At 41.8% G+C, this 17,484-nt stretch overlaps 1 protein-coding gene across 1 annotated transcript in view; it reads right to left on the bottom strand.

Annotated features, from left to right (window-relative positions):
• The window catches only part of CACNA2D4 (calcium voltage-gated channel auxiliary subunit alpha2delta 4), a 174,845-nt gene that overhangs the window by 9,165 nt on the left and 148,196 nt on the right, over nucleotides 1–17,484 (bottom strand). Inside the window, exons 31-37 of the mRNA XM_073335235.1 lie at nucleotides 16,292–16,354; nucleotides 8,822–8,892; nucleotides 6,609–6,684; nucleotides 5,579–5,631; nucleotides 4,120–4,175; nucleotides 3,335–3,355; nucleotides 1,888–2,005 (exon numbers count right to left, since the gene is read on the bottom strand). Of these exons, the coding sequence (XP_073191336.1) occupies nucleotides 1,888–2,005; nucleotides 3,335–3,355; nucleotides 4,120–4,175; nucleotides 5,579–5,631; nucleotides 6,609–6,684; nucleotides 8,822–8,892; nucleotides 16,292–16,354 (458 nt within the window). The remainder of the gene's footprint in view (nucleotides 1–1,887; nucleotides 2,006–3,334; nucleotides 3,356–4,119; nucleotides 4,176–5,578; nucleotides 5,632–6,608; nucleotides 6,685–8,821; nucleotides 8,893–16,291; nucleotides 16,355–17,484) is intronic.

Below are 17,484 nucleotides of genomic sequence, written 5' to 3'. Positions count from 1 at the left end.
GTAGTCATGGCCTGCATGGCTTGGCCCTAGATATACAACTTTGCATTTGTCCATATTAAAAAGCCTCTTGTTTGAATGGGCCCAGGTTACCAAGTGGTCCAGATGGCTCTGCATGACTGCACTGTCTTATCGTTATTTGCCAGTCTGGGTCACCTGCAAGTTTCAGCAGCAGTGATTTTATATTTACTTCCAGATCATTGATTAAAAATGGTGAATAGCATTGGGTCTAGCATTGATCCCTGTGGAACCTCACAAGAAACACCACCCTCCCCCTTTCTTTGATGATTCCCCCATTTAGGGTTACTTTTTGATATCTTTCAGAGTAGCAGCCGTGTTAGTCTGTATCCGAAAAAAGAAAAGGAGGACTTGTGGCACCTTAGACACTAACAAATTTATTTGAGCATAAGCTTTCGTGCATCCGATGAAGTGAGCTGTAGCTTACAAAAGCTTATGCTCAAATAAATTTGTTAGTCTCTAAGGTGCCACAAGTACTCCTTTTCTTTTTGAGATCTGTCAGTTAGCCACTTCTTAATCCATTTAATATGTGCTCTATCGATACTGTATAGAGCTAATTTTTAAATCAGAATGTCATGTGATACTAAGTCAAATGTCTTGCAAAAGTCTACTATATCTACGCAGTGACCGTTATCAACCAAACTTGTAGTCTCCTCAAAGAATTAAATCAGGTTTCAACCATGTTAACTAGCATTAATTATATACATGGTGTTCTTTATCAACAGAATCCCATGACAGTTTTTCCATTGTTTTGCCTGGGACTGATATCAGGCTAACTGGTCTATAGTTACCCAGGGCATCTGTTAGATTAGTTTAGAGTCCACACTTGGGTTCTGTGAAAAATTAGATTTTTACAAAGCCTAAAATCAAGAGAAGTGTTAAAAAATGGATTTAAATATCTCCCTGCAGTGTGTGGGTGGCAAAGACTGCAGCATTAGGCTAGTGCTTGGCAACCCGAAAGGCAAGCTGACTATAAATGAAAATGTGAAACTCACCAGCATAAAGGGTAAAAAATAATCTAATTTTATCATTTTCAGCTTTAATAATGTAAGGGTTATTAAGAGCTGATCACATTTTAGTTGTTGAAAAATGACTTATTCAAAATCAGAAACTTTCACAATTTTTTTTTAATTTTCCATGTTTTTTGATGAAGTTGGAAAGCAAGAAATTTACCCACTTTTTGCCTTTTTTGGTTTATAATTTTTCCTTTATTTCTTCTCTTTTTCCCTGCCCCCTTTTTTCTGTGGAAAAATGGAAGGGGGGGGGAACAAATGAAAATAGGGAGAAAAAGGAAAACTAAAAACTATTGAAAATAAATGCTTTCTAAACAGAAAATGTTTGAAAAAAATTTTGAATAAACAAAAAATTGTTCCTCTCTTTAATCTGTGGAATGAAAATGACTGACTGATTTTTGTGTGTGCATTTTTGCCTATTTCCCAACCAGCTCTTGGTATTAATAGGAGATTCTGTTTTCGTGTTTTATTTTAAAACCAGGGGTTCTGACAGATTTCTCTGTCTACCTCTGCTGATACACAGTGTGACCAGGGAGTTCCATTGATTGTGTGAGTAGGGTGACCAGACAGCAAATGTGAAAAATTGGGACGGGGTGGGGGGGTAATCGGAGCCTATATAAGAAAAAGACCCCAAAATCGGGACTGTCCCTATAGAATTGGGACATCTGGTCACCCTGCGTGTGAGGTACTTTAAAAATGCTGGCGACAAACAGGCACAGTGTATCAGGGGATTGTTCTAAAATATTGTCATTCTCTTTCAGTGAGTTTCAGGTGGTATCAATGAGCTGGGATGAACCAGAGGAAGGAATGGAGGTCTACAGGTAAAGTCCTGAAATAAAAGGGGAGACTTATTTCTTACTTTTGACAGTCTCCGCACTCTATCAGTCCATTGGTTTCTTTGATGGTGCTCTCGTACACGAAGACAGGGTATTCTGTGTCGCATGGCTGTAGCATATCATGTTTCTTATGCTTGTGAGCTGCAATGGCAAAAAGAGATGAAGTCAGAAATGAGGACTGGGCAACGGAGAGACTGAGGGCTGGTCTACATTACCATGGTAAATCGATCAAACTTACGCAACTTCAGTTACGTTATTCACGTAACTGAAGTCAATGTAGTTAAATCCATTACTGCGGTGGCTATACTGTGCTATTTTGACGGGAGAGCATCTCCCATTGACTTCCTTTATGCTTCTCGGGGAGGTGGAGTACACAAATCAATGGAAGAGTGCTCTCCCACAGTTTAGCATGTCTTCACCAGACCTGCTAAATTGACACTCACTGCATCGATTGCAGCAATGCCAATCTACCGATAAGTGTAGACCTGCCCAGAGAAATGGATTGAAAGAAAAATGTGGACGGTGCCAAAAAAAAGGCAAAGTTGCTGACAAAAATGAAGTGTAGTGATACTTAAAGCCACTAGGTGGTGCAGAAAAACCAGTGTAGCAGGAGAAATGTTTGAGATATTACTCTATGGTTACATTGATAAAGTAATACTAGGCCTTATCACACACTGTTTTTAACTGTACTCATATAGTTCAAGTGGTAGAACTCCCCTACCATGGATGCTCTTATAGCAGTACCTTGTATCAGTACAGCTATTCCCATAGTGAACGAGAAAAAGCTATACCAGTATAAGGTACTTTTAGACTGGTTCAACTGAGTCCCCAGTTGGGGGGTGTATTGATTTTAACTATTTTGGCATTACCATAGCACTATTAGTGAGGCGGAGTTAAGACAAGATGTTGTGGAAGAAAAACCTATGTTGCCTGTTAATATTTGAAGTATATAAAACAGTGTGGTTTATTTTATATGAAGGAGTGGCTTATCATTTGTTCATTTCCTGCATAGCTCCTGGAAAGAGAGACATAGTGACAGCTTGGTCTCCAAGTGCCCTACAAGGTCTAGTTAGTCAAAGGCCCCTTCATACTTGCTGATATTAGAAGAGGCCACGGATCCATCTGTATTGTAGTAATAATTGGCTAGGCTTTGTCTGGTCAGCCAATCACTAAAGAGATTAGTATTTTCCTCCATTTATTGACTTCTCAGAGACCTAGTCCATATTGGCAGCTCAACAAATGGAACAAATAACAACACCTCTATCACCATCCATCGGCAGTGCAAAGACCTGCTGTTAGGCACCACAGCCTCCATTGCTCTGAAACCTCACTGCAAATTCAGGACCGTTGAAGGAAAAAACCCAAGAGGATTGATTTCCTTGCCCCTTCCCATCTTAAGGCTTCTGACTAAATGCTTTGTGAACCTCCCCTTTCCATTCCTAGGAAACTCAAATTGTTCAGTCTACTTACAATGATGGAAGACGGACTTGGCTATCCGAGTCACATAATGAAGATGGGTTCACATGACAGTCACACAAGATGGCAGCACAGTGAATGTATGAAGTCACATGGGGAGGTCATGGATGGAGCGAGGGGAAAATGAAAGAAAGCAGAGAAGGAAGTGATGATGAATAGTACAGGAATCAGACCCTATGAATAACTAGTGAGGATTTCATATTACAATACAGCCTAATTCATACGGATCCTTCCAGCTCCTAATGAGGCATTGTGCTCAACTATTCTGCAATGTTCTGTTTTCGTTGTCTTGACTGATAGATACAGATATAGAAGGTAGTAGGAAATGACAAATTATAGGTTTTTAAAACCATCCTGTATCATTTAATGGAGAACTATATGTTGGCTATAGAATTCCATAGAACCTGAGGGAGTCTTTCAACCGAATATTCACCACAGCTGACTTTTATATATTCAGTTGGTCCAATGTGGGGAAAACTTATCGGGATACCAGGGGAGAAGAAACCATTCTACCGCTTCATGTGATATTAAGCTGCTGTAAAGTCACCATAGCCCCAGGCACTGGGACACTGAGTCACGAACTTCATTCTGAGTGCTTTTCAGCTTTGGAGCTTCAGCAGGTCTTGAACATGGTGGTAATAGGACCCGGAGACTAAATTCCTGGTGCCCATGTGCGAGTGTTGCCTTGGCACTGTGCAAAATTTCTCCGTGTAACTCCTTCCTCCAGTGGTGCTGTAACATTTGTGTGCTGTGGGGTAGCTGTATTCCTGCATACTTACCATCTGCCAAGTTGTCTGAGGGCCAGAAGTCACAAATATTGAACTCCAAAAGAAATCTGACAAAAGAGCAAGAAGAGAGGACATTTTACACTAGTCCAGAAGGATACAGGTGTCACAGAGATGGCCTAGTGGACTGCCAGGGCCTAAAGAACCCAAGTCCTAAAATGTGCAATGTGAATTTTCTTGCAGCAGAAGCCTGAGACCTTTTTCACCCTTTCAGCACATCCCTTGGGCTCTCTGATTTGCTCTGTTCATTCTGGAATGGCTAATTGTGCCTTATTTCCAAAGGACAGTGTAGGCTGCCTCGCACCCAGTGCACTCATTAGCTCTGTGGCCTTTGAGGCTGAGAAATTATTCAAGCATCTTGAGAACCAGCTGTGGAGTAAGGATTGATCAGTGTGACAGAAGCAGGTACTATGCAAACACAGCGACAGCTGCAGTGTGTGCATGGTGAACTAATCTGTACTAAAGATGGGCTCAAGCCTTGGACTCTGGATCTTTTCCAAACTGCAAGGATGTTTTAGATTCAGTGCTTCAGTTTGGGTCCAATGTAAAGACTGACTGAAGCTGCAACATTTGGACCCAGATGTAGACCTGAACTTCCTCAATCTGAGGGGAAGCTGACTCCCGTGCTCCTGTTTAAACTTCTCTTCTCTTCTCTCCTCTCCCCTCCTCCCCCACCCCCCGCACCATGCACAGGAAATACAGGGTATAGTCTCCAGAATGTCACTAGGATCCTTATTTGAACAGACTCATTTCTTCTTTCTTTATCTCTTTTCAACTGAACAATTGCTCTCAACTGATTTTAGTCAAATCTGAAAAGGAAGGATGGTCTTAGTGGTTAAAGGAACTGCATTGGGAGTTGGGAGAGCTAGGTGATATTTCTGGTTCTGCCACAGACTTTGCACTCTGATGACCTTGGGCAAATCACATGACCACTCGGTGCCTCTGCTTCCCAATCTGCAAAATGGGAATATTAGTACTTCTGTATCTCACAGGGCTGTGGTGAGGTGCTCAGGTACTATGGTGATGAATGCCACAGAAATGCCTATGCAGTAGAACCTCAAAGTTACGAACACCAGAGTTATGAACTGACCAGTCAACCCCACACCTCATTTGGAATTGGAAGTATGCAATCAGGCAGCAGCAGGAGGGAAGGAAAAGAAAAAAAGCAAACACAGTACAGTTCTGTGTTAAATGTAAACTACTAAAAAAATAAAGGGAAAGCAGCATTTTTCTTCTGCATAGGAAAGTTTCAAAGCTGTATTAAGTCAATGTTCAGTTGCAAACTTTTGAAAGAGCAGCCATAATGTTTTGTTCAGAGTTACAAACAACTTCCATTCCCAAGATGTTTGTAACTCTGAGGTTCGACTGTAGTCATGTCTTAACAAGGAGCCTGTGCTTGAATTTGTTAGATCTATCTCCTGTTGGTGTGATCCTCTCAAACTGATGTACTCACATGAGGAAATCACTTATCAGCCACTTCAATACAGCGAAAAAGGTATAAATGGGCTGGAACAAAAGAAAAAAGAGAAATACCATAAAGATCTGCTCACAGAAAAGACAGTTGTCCTGCAGGACTCAATATTTCATCTAGGTTCTCTCTATCAAGCAAACTCTTGGAAATGGGCTAGAATTTAAGCTCTTGGAATCAACGGGAAATTTGCAAAATGCATCAAAAGCCAGTGGAGTCTCCTTGCTACCAATAGTATCTCCACGCTTCCACTTACATTGGGTCAGAGAGTTTATTCCAAATGTGCATGGGACTTTGAAGATGTAATTACTTGGTGATTTTCCACTGGTATGGATGACCTCTGAGAGCACAGAGAAAGGAAGGAAATAAACCAACTAAATGGGACAATGCCGGTTTAAAATGCTGTTATCATCTGATGGTAAGTGGTACTTTTGGTACAAGCTGTGGCATTAGCAGCCTTGCACTAAAGTTATTATTGTCTGCTTTTGATAACACAGCATATTTACCCCATATCCATCCAGGCTTTTTTAAAGTGGATTGCCTACTGCCCAATCTACCTACCTTTTTAGGTAGTTCCTGGCCTACATGCTATTCTCAGAACGTTTAGCTTTGGTCCCTCTATTCCATGTCTTCATCTCTTCCATGGTAGTCTGAATGCCTCTTCCTAGAGGACTTTCTCCTGATGCTGACATTGCAATGGCTAGTCAATTCCTCCACTTTCATCTACAGATTGTAACCTAAGAAAAGCCTGGTACTGTACTGGTGACAGTTCATTGCATAGATTTCTGTGGTTCCCTATATGCCTGATAGGCATGATGGGCCAATTTCAGACCGCATGTAAATGGCCGAAGGAAATGGAATTGCACTGTCCTATGTCAGGTTTGAATTTCCTATCACTTGAGAACAATCAACTGCTTATCTCTTAACAGGAATATGTTTCAAGACATTAGAGAAGTTCTGGACCAAACTACTGATGAGCATTCATGCAATGGGCTGACTATAGGGAGATACGTACACTGAGCAGAGGCCGGGCACCGCTGTGATGATGGTAGGGCGTTTTACACATGGCCTGATAGTCGTACATCGTCACCCTATAAAATCAAAGCAAAAAAAGCAAACAAACAGTCAAAAGCAAGAAGTGCGACCATCCATGAGATGGTCACTCAAGTGTGAGCTACTTTTTTTCCTACTCAGGCTATATCCTGGATATATTTTTGTACATAAGAATTGCCATGCTTGATTAGACTGATGGTCTATCTAGTTCACTATCCTGTCTGTGGATAATGCTGGATGCTGCCGAGAGAGGTGTTGTAGCTGTTGTAACTTTTATGTTGAAATGTTCCCAATTAATATGAAGCTGTTAAAGAAAAGGGTGCAATAAAACACAACTTAGTTTTCAGATTAGAGCCCCTAGTCGGTTACAGACAATCTATTTAGCAAAGGACCACTAGGCGACACAGTGAATGATACACTGAACTTGATTCAAAAGAAAAATGATTAGTTAAGCAAACAGGCATGCAATTACTACTTACACAATACTACAGTTATACTTATACTTGACGGTGAAAGTCTGTCAATGGGTGATTAGTCCACTGACAACAGAGTAAAGTACAGTTTTATAAGCTTGGAACCTAACGGTATTTTTTTTATACTGATTGGAAGTCTCCTCAATTTTAACAAAACTACTTTTTTATAACTATTATAAGAATAATTAACATTAAACCCACTTATTACGATATTCACATTTTTGTCATCTTTTTATTGGTTTTTTACATTGCACATCATTTAAATTGACATCTATAACAATATATTTTCATGCTATTAATAGAGATAACATTTTAATAAAACATTTATCATTTTTAAAACCACAGTAAAACACTGCTAAAACTAGTTCTAAGCAAAACATAGGAAGGACATGAGCAAAGTTACATTGTAGCCAACTTCAATTTTTCTATCTTACTGTTTTCAACTTCTCTCTAACTTTTCTTACACTAGCAACTTTAATTTCTTCATACTCTGCTACACTTAGGCCAAAACCTATTTTTTACTTAACACAGGCTACACTGTGCAATACTATACCAAAGGAGGAAATTTCTTCCTGAATTCAGATGGTGACCATTGTATGTCGTCCAGCAGGAGGATTATAATTTATCTACCTGAGTAACCCAGATGCCATTTTTAATCCATCTAAATGTTTAATTTGTTTCTGAACTTACTAAAGAATTAGTGTGCATGCAACTAAACCAGTGAAGGACATTCAAAGGGAAAACATTTTCAACCAACTCTATTGCAGCTACTGGAGAGGTCTCTGGCAGCCAGCCAATCATTTAAAGTCTTTCAAGGCCTGATGAGAAACTGAAAAGCTTTCAACCAAAAGCAGACACACACACCACCTTCTAACATATGGGACTAAGACATAGGTGCAGTTCCCATAGTGCAAGACTGGGGCAGTTTGGGATTTAGTTGATCCCATAATGCTTTGCAGTAGCTGGATACAGTAAGCAAGAGAAGCCTGTGTCACGGAGTGTGGGGGAGTCCGGGCCCCGCACCCCTTTTCCTGGGATTCACCATGACTCTCAGCCAGCCAGCAAAATGGAAGGTTTATTGGACAACAGGAACACAGTCTAAAACAGAGTTTGTGGGTACAACCAGGACCCCTCAGCCAAGTCCTTCTGGGGGGCAAGGAGCTTAGACCCCAGCCCTGGGGTTCCCTGCGTTCCACCACTCACCACAAGACTGAAACCAAAACCCCTCTAGCAGGCTCTCGCCTTTGTCCAGTTTCCTGGGCAGAGGTGTTACCTTCCCCCTCCCCCTCCAGGCTCAGGTTACAGGCTCATCCAATGAAGTGAGCTGTAGCTCACGAAAGCTTATACTCAAATAAATTTGTTAGTCTCTAGGGTGCCACAAGTGCCACTCCTTTTCCATCCCCAATGAAACTCCCCTGCCACATTCCCAGGTCAACACTCCCCCCACCCTGCTGCGTCACAGCCTGGCAGGAGAAGGGAGAAAACAAGAAATGTGAGGATTCTGGTAAGGGGGAAGATGCTAGGTGAAGGAGAGTCTGTAGGAAAATTGACAGTAGGGAAATAATCGAACTTCCTGCCCCACCTCATGGTTTCTCTCATTGTCCTTAAAGTCAGCTATACCACTGTCACTGGGACAATACATTCCATCCCCACCTTTATCACCTTCTAACAGAAGAAAGGTACAGAGGAGATCTCCACTTACTGCCTGAACATTCCCATGTTTAGCAGTTGGGTCATTACTGAGCCGTCCACTTCACCAAAAAATTTTCCGGTCTGCACAGACAAAGTGATAAAAGGGGAGAGGGAAGAGAGAAATGTTAGTGATAAAGTTCCCAAGCTTTCTATTGGTGAAACCAATCCATTTGGTCTAGAAGCTGAAGGATATACTGCCTGGTGAATACTGTTAATAAACATCAAGCACCTTTAAAGAGGTATCACATAGCTCCAGTTTTTGATTGGCTGAGAAGTTTGAGGTGGGGGCCTGTATTCGCTTGTGAATATTTGTGACCTGTGCTCACAGGTTCTGAAAGCATGTGCCCCTCCTGCCTGAGCTAAAAGACCCAGCTATGTTAGCTCAAAATCTGTAGCGGACTCGTAAATCTCTGTGTGGTTCAGCGACTATAGGGGGACAGAGAGCCAGAATGTGTATGTGCAGTTACATGTTTAGGAACCATAAGCAATTTTACAAATCACAGCCACACAGGTACCAAAGGTGCACTATTAACAAATACAAAAATGGCTGTATCACTTTTTTTGTTTAAGAGAGACATTGTGCAAAGATATAGTCAGGATTATCGATTGGGCAGGTTATTACAATATCAGAGGGTGAACATTTTTTATATACATCAATGTATGTTGCCTCTGGAGATTTTCTTGAATTCAACAACAATTCTGCCTTTACTTACTAACAAACCAGAGTAAGTCCACTATAGTTATGTTTAACATTTGTCAGAGCAATGGTTTGTTTTCAGGCAAGTGTGCTTTCTCTGAGGATGGGCTAGGGTAACTAAATAGTTATTTATTGGTCTTCTGTCCATTTTGCAGTGTACAGATCTGATGCATTAATTTTTCCATAAGAATTATCTCTCAGATATTATGGAACCATTCTTCTAGTTTGGGCGAAAATTCCCTTTTCTAATGAGAAACTAGTTCAGCAGCCAATAGCAACTGAGAGATTAATTCTTCATTACTGTGAGTGTGACCATTTCCACTAGGAAGCCTCAGGAGGATTTACCAAAGAATCATTTGATAATAATCATCCAACATTAGTAATACTTGGTTAAAAATCTCCTCCCAACACTCTTAAAGAGCCAGACATTCCCACCACACATACATATGCGCAAAGTTACCTCGTCCCCGCGCAATTTGGATTTTAATCATCTCAGACTCAGTCAGAGGTGTCAGAGCAAGCTGCAGCTCTTTCACCTCACTGGCTCTTTCAATCTGATTATGGTGGTTATTGGTCCAGCTGCTTCATTTAGTACCATTCTGTAGCAGTAATGAGAGCCAGAACAGTTGGATTTAACACCTCATAATCTGCAGCTGGCATGGCAAGGTCAAAGGGCCATTGTTGGACTATGAATGTGGCCTGTCTAGTTCAGGAATATTGGGATGTCTTACTGAGTTCCTGCAATTCCTCCTGAGCACAGAGGGCCTGATTCTCATTTGCAGTGGCAATGTAAATGTTGAATGGATCCTTAGTATAAATGAGAATAAGGCCCAGAAAGTACATCCAGAAAACAGCAATGATCTGGTCTTTTGACCTACAGTACTAGATTTTCAAAGCTAGGTACTTTTATGTACTGTGTGCTTGATAACATGAGAGAACTCAATTTTTAGTAAACCGAAATGGCTCTTTACAATCTTTACACTCAAACTCTTTACAAAGCAACTCTTTACACTCATTAAAGCCCAACTCCTAAGCTTCTGCAGCTCTCAGCTTTCACTAAGCTGCTTGCTTCCTTTGGGAAGAGGTTACTGGACCGCTCCCTCCCCTCCAGCTCCCAAGGCATAGGGCGGCCTAGCTTGCATGATCCACTGTCTGTTCTTAAAACTATCTCCTATACTGTGGGTGGAATCCCTGTTATCAACATATGGATCAAAGCGAGGCTATATGCCCTGGACGGGGGTGGTGTCAGATCAAGGCAAAGGACAGCAGCAGGATGGAGTGAGAAGAGACATGGGGAAGAAGATCTTTCAGGTTCTGGAGTAGCTAAGGCCATTCAATCCCAGTTGCTCATGTCATCACTGTAAGAACACACACACTTTGGCACGTTCCTCTATTTTTATCTTGAAATATATGCTGGGAAGTGTCACACTGTTGGCAGGTTCTGTTTGTTTTAAACAAGAAGCCGGTTCCTTGATTGCCTTTCTTTGGCCAAATGCAGGGAGAAATAGGAACGAGGGCCCACCACTGTTCATGCTAGAGCAGTAACAGTTTGTGCTGCCTTGAGGCACAGATGGGATGTGGGGAAAGTTTCCTCTTGAGACACACGGTACTGCATGACTCACTGGACTCTCCCGCATGGACTCATTCACGATCTGATGTGCTTCCTGGTTTGTTTTGCATGATAAGCACTGCAGGCAGAACTTCTGTCCTTCTCTCTTTTATACGCAGACATTGGCCTCTGTATTTAAATCGCATACACTTGCAAAACACTGGTATCAGCATCAGGTACTAGGCACATATAACCTAAATAGCTAACTCGGATAGGGATGTGGCAAGCTGGCTGACTTGCAATGTGGCAAGCTGGCTGACTTGTTCCCTCAAGGAAATCCAGATTCAGAAACACTCCCCTGTGTTAAGATGCCCCACATGTGGAGATCCAGGAAGGCTGCAGCGTGGTGAGTTGTCCTGTGTGGAGACCCAGGCTGGAAAAGGCTGCAGTGTGGTGAGATGTCCAGTGTGCAGACACAGACCAGGAAGGCTGCCCTACCCAGACCTCAGGCTCCCGATTTAGTAAATCTACTGCCTGTGTGTTCTACTGGAGGGGTAGCTGCCATTTGTTTGATGTCTGTCGCAGAGGAAAAGGCTGTAGGAATCCCATGTGGGATTCAACAATTTAGAGACCAATGGTAACAGGTGAAATAAAGAGCCAATCTAAATACAAATGAAACATGAACAAAAGAAAGTCACTGGCAAGCAGTGGACTGAGAAGGGAAATGATGAATTTCCTCAGCTCTGGGGAGTTAACAACTACAGTAGCTGACAGCACTGGAGCCTGCCAGAATGCCTGATCTCAGAGGTACGCGGATAATGCTTATAATTTATCCAAATCCATGATAATGACAGGTTTTCACTCGTCAGATCTTCCAGCGAACAGCTTTGCATAAACCCCACTTTCCATAAGACCCGGGGCAATGCAGAGGTAGCACAAGAGGAATACAGGTGCCATGTGCCCAGAACTGACAGCAGTAATGGCATTAAGCAGTCTGCCCTTGCCTTTGTTCATGGGGAAATGGCTTCAGGGATGTGACTTTTTTTTTTTAAGTATGTGAGGGTCAAGGTAAAGAAATAGTCGAACTTAGTCAAAAAAATACCCCAGACGTACAAACAGTAAGAACATAGCAACTTCTTTGCAAGAGCAGACCAGGGGTCCATCTATTCCTGTATCCTGTGGCTGACAGTGGAGACTTACAGAAAAATCTGCCCAAAGGGGAAGTTCATTTCCTAACCCACTCTCAGTTGGTGGCTGATTTATACCCCGAAGCGTAAGGGTTATATCCCTTCTCCATTTTTTAATCTGTCTAAGGCAATTGTGGATGGTCTCATTAACCATCTAAATGACCATGCTGTTTTGAATTCTATTAAGTTCTTGACTCAGTGAAATTGTGTGGCAGTGAGTTCCACAGGTTATTGGAATATAATGAAACAAAGGTTTTCTTTTATAAATTTTTCTTTTTCTATTTCATTAACTGTCCATTATTTCTTGCATTATGAAGAAAAGTAAATAGGCGTAAATATTCATCTGCTCTCTACATTAAACCATCCTGATCTTTTCAGTGTTTCCTCTTGTGGAATTCTCCCCATGCCTCTAATAATTTTTTCAGCCATCTCTGAAGCCCCTCTAGTTCTGTTGCATCTTCTAGCAGAGGATGGCCAGAACTAAACACACCATTTCAGGTGAAGGCATATCAGTGACTCACCTAATGGCATTGCAATATTTGCAATATTATTTTCTACTCCATTCTTTATGTATCGTAACATTTTGTTTGCTTTTTTGACATCATTGTACACTGAGCAGATGTTTATACTGAAATGTCCGTAGTGCTGCCCGGGTCGCATTTCTGAGAGTGAAATTAGAGCCCAGAAATGTATACGTGTAGTTCAAATTATTCCTTCGTATGTTCATTACCTTACAGCTGTCCATACTGAATTTCAACTGCCATTGTATTGCCTCTTTGCCTAGCTCCATTAAGATCTTTTGATGTTCTTTCCTAATCTTGATTTACCTAAATAATTTTATCTGCACCGTTCACCATCTTGCTCTTTCCCTCTCTCCCTTTCCCAGATTATTGATAAATATGTTAAACAACACTAGTCTAACTATGGAACGTGGGGACACGCCATTGGTAACCTTTTCTATGTTGTAAATGGACTGTTTATTCCTATTCTTTGTTTTCTGTCTCCTAACTACTTTCTGGTCTAAGACAGTACTTTATTTCTAACCCTGTAACTACACAGTTTCTTTAGCAGCCCCTTGTGAGGGATTTTTGTCAAAAGCTTTTTGAAAGTTCCAATAAAGGTATAACTGGTTCTCCACTATGTACTATTTTGTGGACACTCGCAAAGAATTTTAAGAGGTTAGACAGAATTTCCTTTACAGAAGCTGTACTGTTTGTCATGTCCATTTGGGTGTTTTACAATTCTGTTTTTAAGTATCACTTCAACCAGTGTACCTGGTACTGAAGTAAGGCTGCAGTTATTCCCAGGATTACCCATTGCGTTTTTAAGACAGGTGCAATATTTGCAACTCTCTGGTAATCTGGCATAGGGTGGATTTTAATGAAGTTGCATATTTTTGTTAGAAGGTTAAACATTTCATTCTCCAGCTTCTTTCTACACCATCTGGCCATGCTGACTTACTGCTCTTCAGTTTGAGTTTGTTCCTGCATCTCCTTTTTTGACATCGGAATCCCTGAGAGTGCCCCATCTTCATTATCTAAAAAGAGTAGGTTTGGGATATGTATCTCCCCAGCATCATCTCTAGTGAAGATAGACATAAAGAAATAATTTAGGGCCAGATTCTGTCAACCTTACCCATGCTGAGTAGCACATTACATCACAAACAGTCCCACTAAGCTCAGTGGCACTCTTGTGGAGTAAGATGATACTCATAATATGTAAGGGGATCAGAATTTGGACCTTAGTTTCACAACAATTTTCCTTACTTGCTGCCTTTAAACCCCAATAGTCCAGCAGACCTACAAATTCTCTTACAAAGTTTTCTCCTTCTAATTTACTTAAAGAATTAATTTGTTTCTGTCTTTGGCTTTTTGCTCTTCAAATTCCTCATTAATTTCTACCTGTGACAGTCTATACCACTATGGTCACCATTTTTACAAGACCATGATGATTTTTCTACAAAGTATGCCTTGTAAGGTATCATTTGAAAACTCATAATCTGCTGAACATTAGTGTTCTGGTAAAATAAGTATATCATTATTGTATGTAAAGTTATAGGATTCTACTGTATCACATTGCTGTAACATGCTATAAGTAAAGAAAAGCAGGCCCAAACCAATTGCTCAGGAACAAAGGACAGACCAATACCCAGTCTGGTGTTAAAGCGCTATCACGGTTTAAGCAGCCATTCTCCAACAACAGGAAGGTGTGAACGAGAAATTTACATTTCATCACAGGGACGGTTCAGAACTCACATACACAAGAGACTATTTGTCACCTGCACCCCCGCTGGATCAAAGAGGGGCAGTGATATAAAAATGAGAGCCAGTGGCCTCCAATTCACCTCTCTTCCTTCCATCTCTCTGCTCATGACATCAATGAATACCTGAAGGACACTGAACTAAGGGGAGGGGTCCCAGCCTGAAAGGAGACCCAGCCTGTGAAATTTACTGCAGCGTATGGTGAGGAAAACCTTTGCTTTGAATTTTGTTAGTTTAAGTTAACCATTAGCTTGCGTTTTACTTTTTTTTTTTGTAACCAATCCTGACTTTTATGCATCATCACTTGTAATCCTTTAAAATCTATCTTTCTGTAGTTAATAAACTTCTCTTTTTGTTTTATCTTAACTAGTGTACTTGGATTGAAGTGGGTGGGGAAACTCCATTTGGCCTAACAAGGCCTGTGCATATCATTTTCCTTTGATGAAATGGTGGACTTTCTATGCGCCTGCATTGTTCAGTAGTGTGCTGGACAGTACAAGATGCATAGTTCTAGGAGACAAGTCTGGGACTAGAGAACTTGCTGGTGTTGCTCTGCAGTTTAATTCATGAGTGACTAGTGAGTAGCGCTCAATACTTGGTAGCTGGGAGTGATTTTACATGCTAGAGGCTGATTTTACATGCTAGCAGGCCAGGAGTAGATGTTCTTACAGCAAAGCAGTGTAAGAGGCATCCCAGGTTGGAGAACTGAGGGGACACAGCTGTTCAACAGTCCAGACTGTACCCTGTACCCCGTCACACTACCTTATATTGTACCCGCAATAGTTTATGCTCCTTTCTATTGGCTTCACTTGAGCTGGATTTCCATTTTCTGAAGGACACTTGTTTGGCTTGAGAACCCAGCCATTTAACCATCCTGTTTCTTTTCTTGCCTTCCTGCTTCTGTTTTGGCTTATGGGAATGAATGCCCTTTATAACTCTTGTAGATTGCGTCAGTCACCTCCAGGGTCAGGGTAAGGATTTTAATTTCTTTACTTTTGACATAAACACCTTTTTGACTAGTTTCTTCGTTATCTTTAAAAATTCCCTTTCTGAAGTTCAGTGTCACAGGGCCTTCGGTACCTTCTCTCCCCAAACGATGTTGAGTTTAATTAATTATACTGTGGCTGCTCTTACTTAATGATTCAGCTAGAGTCATTTCTTCAACCAACTCCCAGAGACAGAATGATATCAACACTCTGCATTCTCTAGTACCCTTCCATCTGAGGGTCCCAATGCATTTCACAGGCACTCATGCATTCATTAATTAAGACTCACCATGCCCCCGAGGGGAGGGGCAGGTAATTATTGCTATTCCCATTTTATAGATGCAGAAACTGAGGCACTAGAGTGACTTGCTCAAGGCCATATACCAAATCAGTCCCACACCTGGGAACAGAACTAAGGTCTCCTGATTCGCAGCCCTAGGCCGTAACCTCCAGACCCCACTCACTTACCAATTGCTGGGGGAGGGTTTCAGCAGATTGGATGTAACACAGTGACGCCTCTTTGCTGAGCGCTGATATCTCCATCTCCTCCCGTCTGCCCCAAGCACCCCTCCCCAGTGGTTGTTTGATCTGATGCTTGGAAGGACAAGTGAGAAAGCAGGGGCCTATTCTGTGTCTCCAAACCCTCGCTCCCTTGTTCAAGACTGGTAGGGAGAATACTGTGCTGAATGCCCTGCTCTGCTGTGCGGGGGCCCTGATCCTGGGTCTGCATATTGAATAACTGAAGGCTGATGCATCTGAACTCTCCCCTCTATTACATAAGCAGATCTGAGCCCTCTTACCTCTGTGGATCTCTTGGAAATGAATATAAACCCATTGTTATCAATGAGGAAGCAGTTCAGATTCTGCAGAGATAAAAGGAAAAGGAAGTGAAATTACAGATGGCACTTTGGTTATGGTTGGTTGTTTACCGTTACCAGTGTATCAGGGGAGGTAGTATAGCCTAGTGGACAGAGCATTGTCCTGGGGCTCAGGATACCTGGGTCCTTCTATTCCCAGCTCTGCCATTAGCCTGATGTGTGACCCTGGGCAAGTCACTTCCCCTCTCTGTCTCCATTTCCCCTCCCACCCTGTGTCCGCTTTGCTTATAGTATTTAAAGTGTAGGCTCTTTGGGGCAGAGACTGTCTTTTACTCTATCTGTGTGGGGTGCTACTGTAACATAAATAGTATTTAAGAAAACACTACACACTGTTGGAAAAGGGAGTTCAGACAGCACTCTTGTTAATACAATAGTAATAATACCCTGCATTTATCTAGTGCTTTCCACCTGCAGATGTTAAAGTGCTTTATGAACAATAGTGAGCTAACCCTTGTTACGATCTCCATTTCACAGATGGGGAAACAGAGCACAAAGGATAAATAATTCTCCTACGGTCACACAGTGAGTCAGTGGCAGAATGAAGAAGAGAACCTGGGACTCCTGACAACCAGTTCTTCTGCTGTAAGCACTAGATGATCCTGCCTCCATCTAGATTTTTTTTCCCAAGAGAAAAAGATTCCAGATACCCCAGAGGCAAAAAATCTGGGATAAGAGTGAGAGGACCCTGGTCAAGCTCCATCATTTCATGGGCAATCCTGATCTTCTATATTTTGCAGTTTATCCTATTGTCTCAGACTGAGGGAGAGATCAGGATCCAGAAAAGACCCTCTCTGAGCAGGAAAAATGGATTCTCCTCTGACCCCACTGCTCATAGGAGAGGACATTCTCTCCAGAACACAGCTGGGGTCCAATGGTAGAGCAGCTGGTGGAAACCCTGGATGGCATGAACATAGGGAGAGAAGCCCCTTATGTTCTCCATTCTAACAGGCATTTTCCTCAGCAGCCACTAGAATCAGCTGGCCAAATCAGAGAGGAGATCGATGCACTCTGAGCCCAACATGCTGTATCATGGTGATTTCATCTGATCCAGACAAGCACCCTGAAGGACTTGGTGCTAGGTCAAGTCCTATACTGAATGTTTGGCTCACGAGCAG

Source organism: Lepidochelys kempii, chromosome 1, assembly GCF_965140265.1.
Source record: "Lepidochelys kempii isolate rLepKem1 chromosome 1, rLepKem1.hap2, whole genome shotgun sequence".
Taxonomy (NCBI): Eukaryota; Metazoa; Chordata; order Testudines; family Cheloniidae; genus Lepidochelys; species Lepidochelys kempii.
The sequence above is the reverse complement of the archived record's forward strand: the minus strand, read 5'-3'. Positions and strand labels throughout refer to the sequence as shown.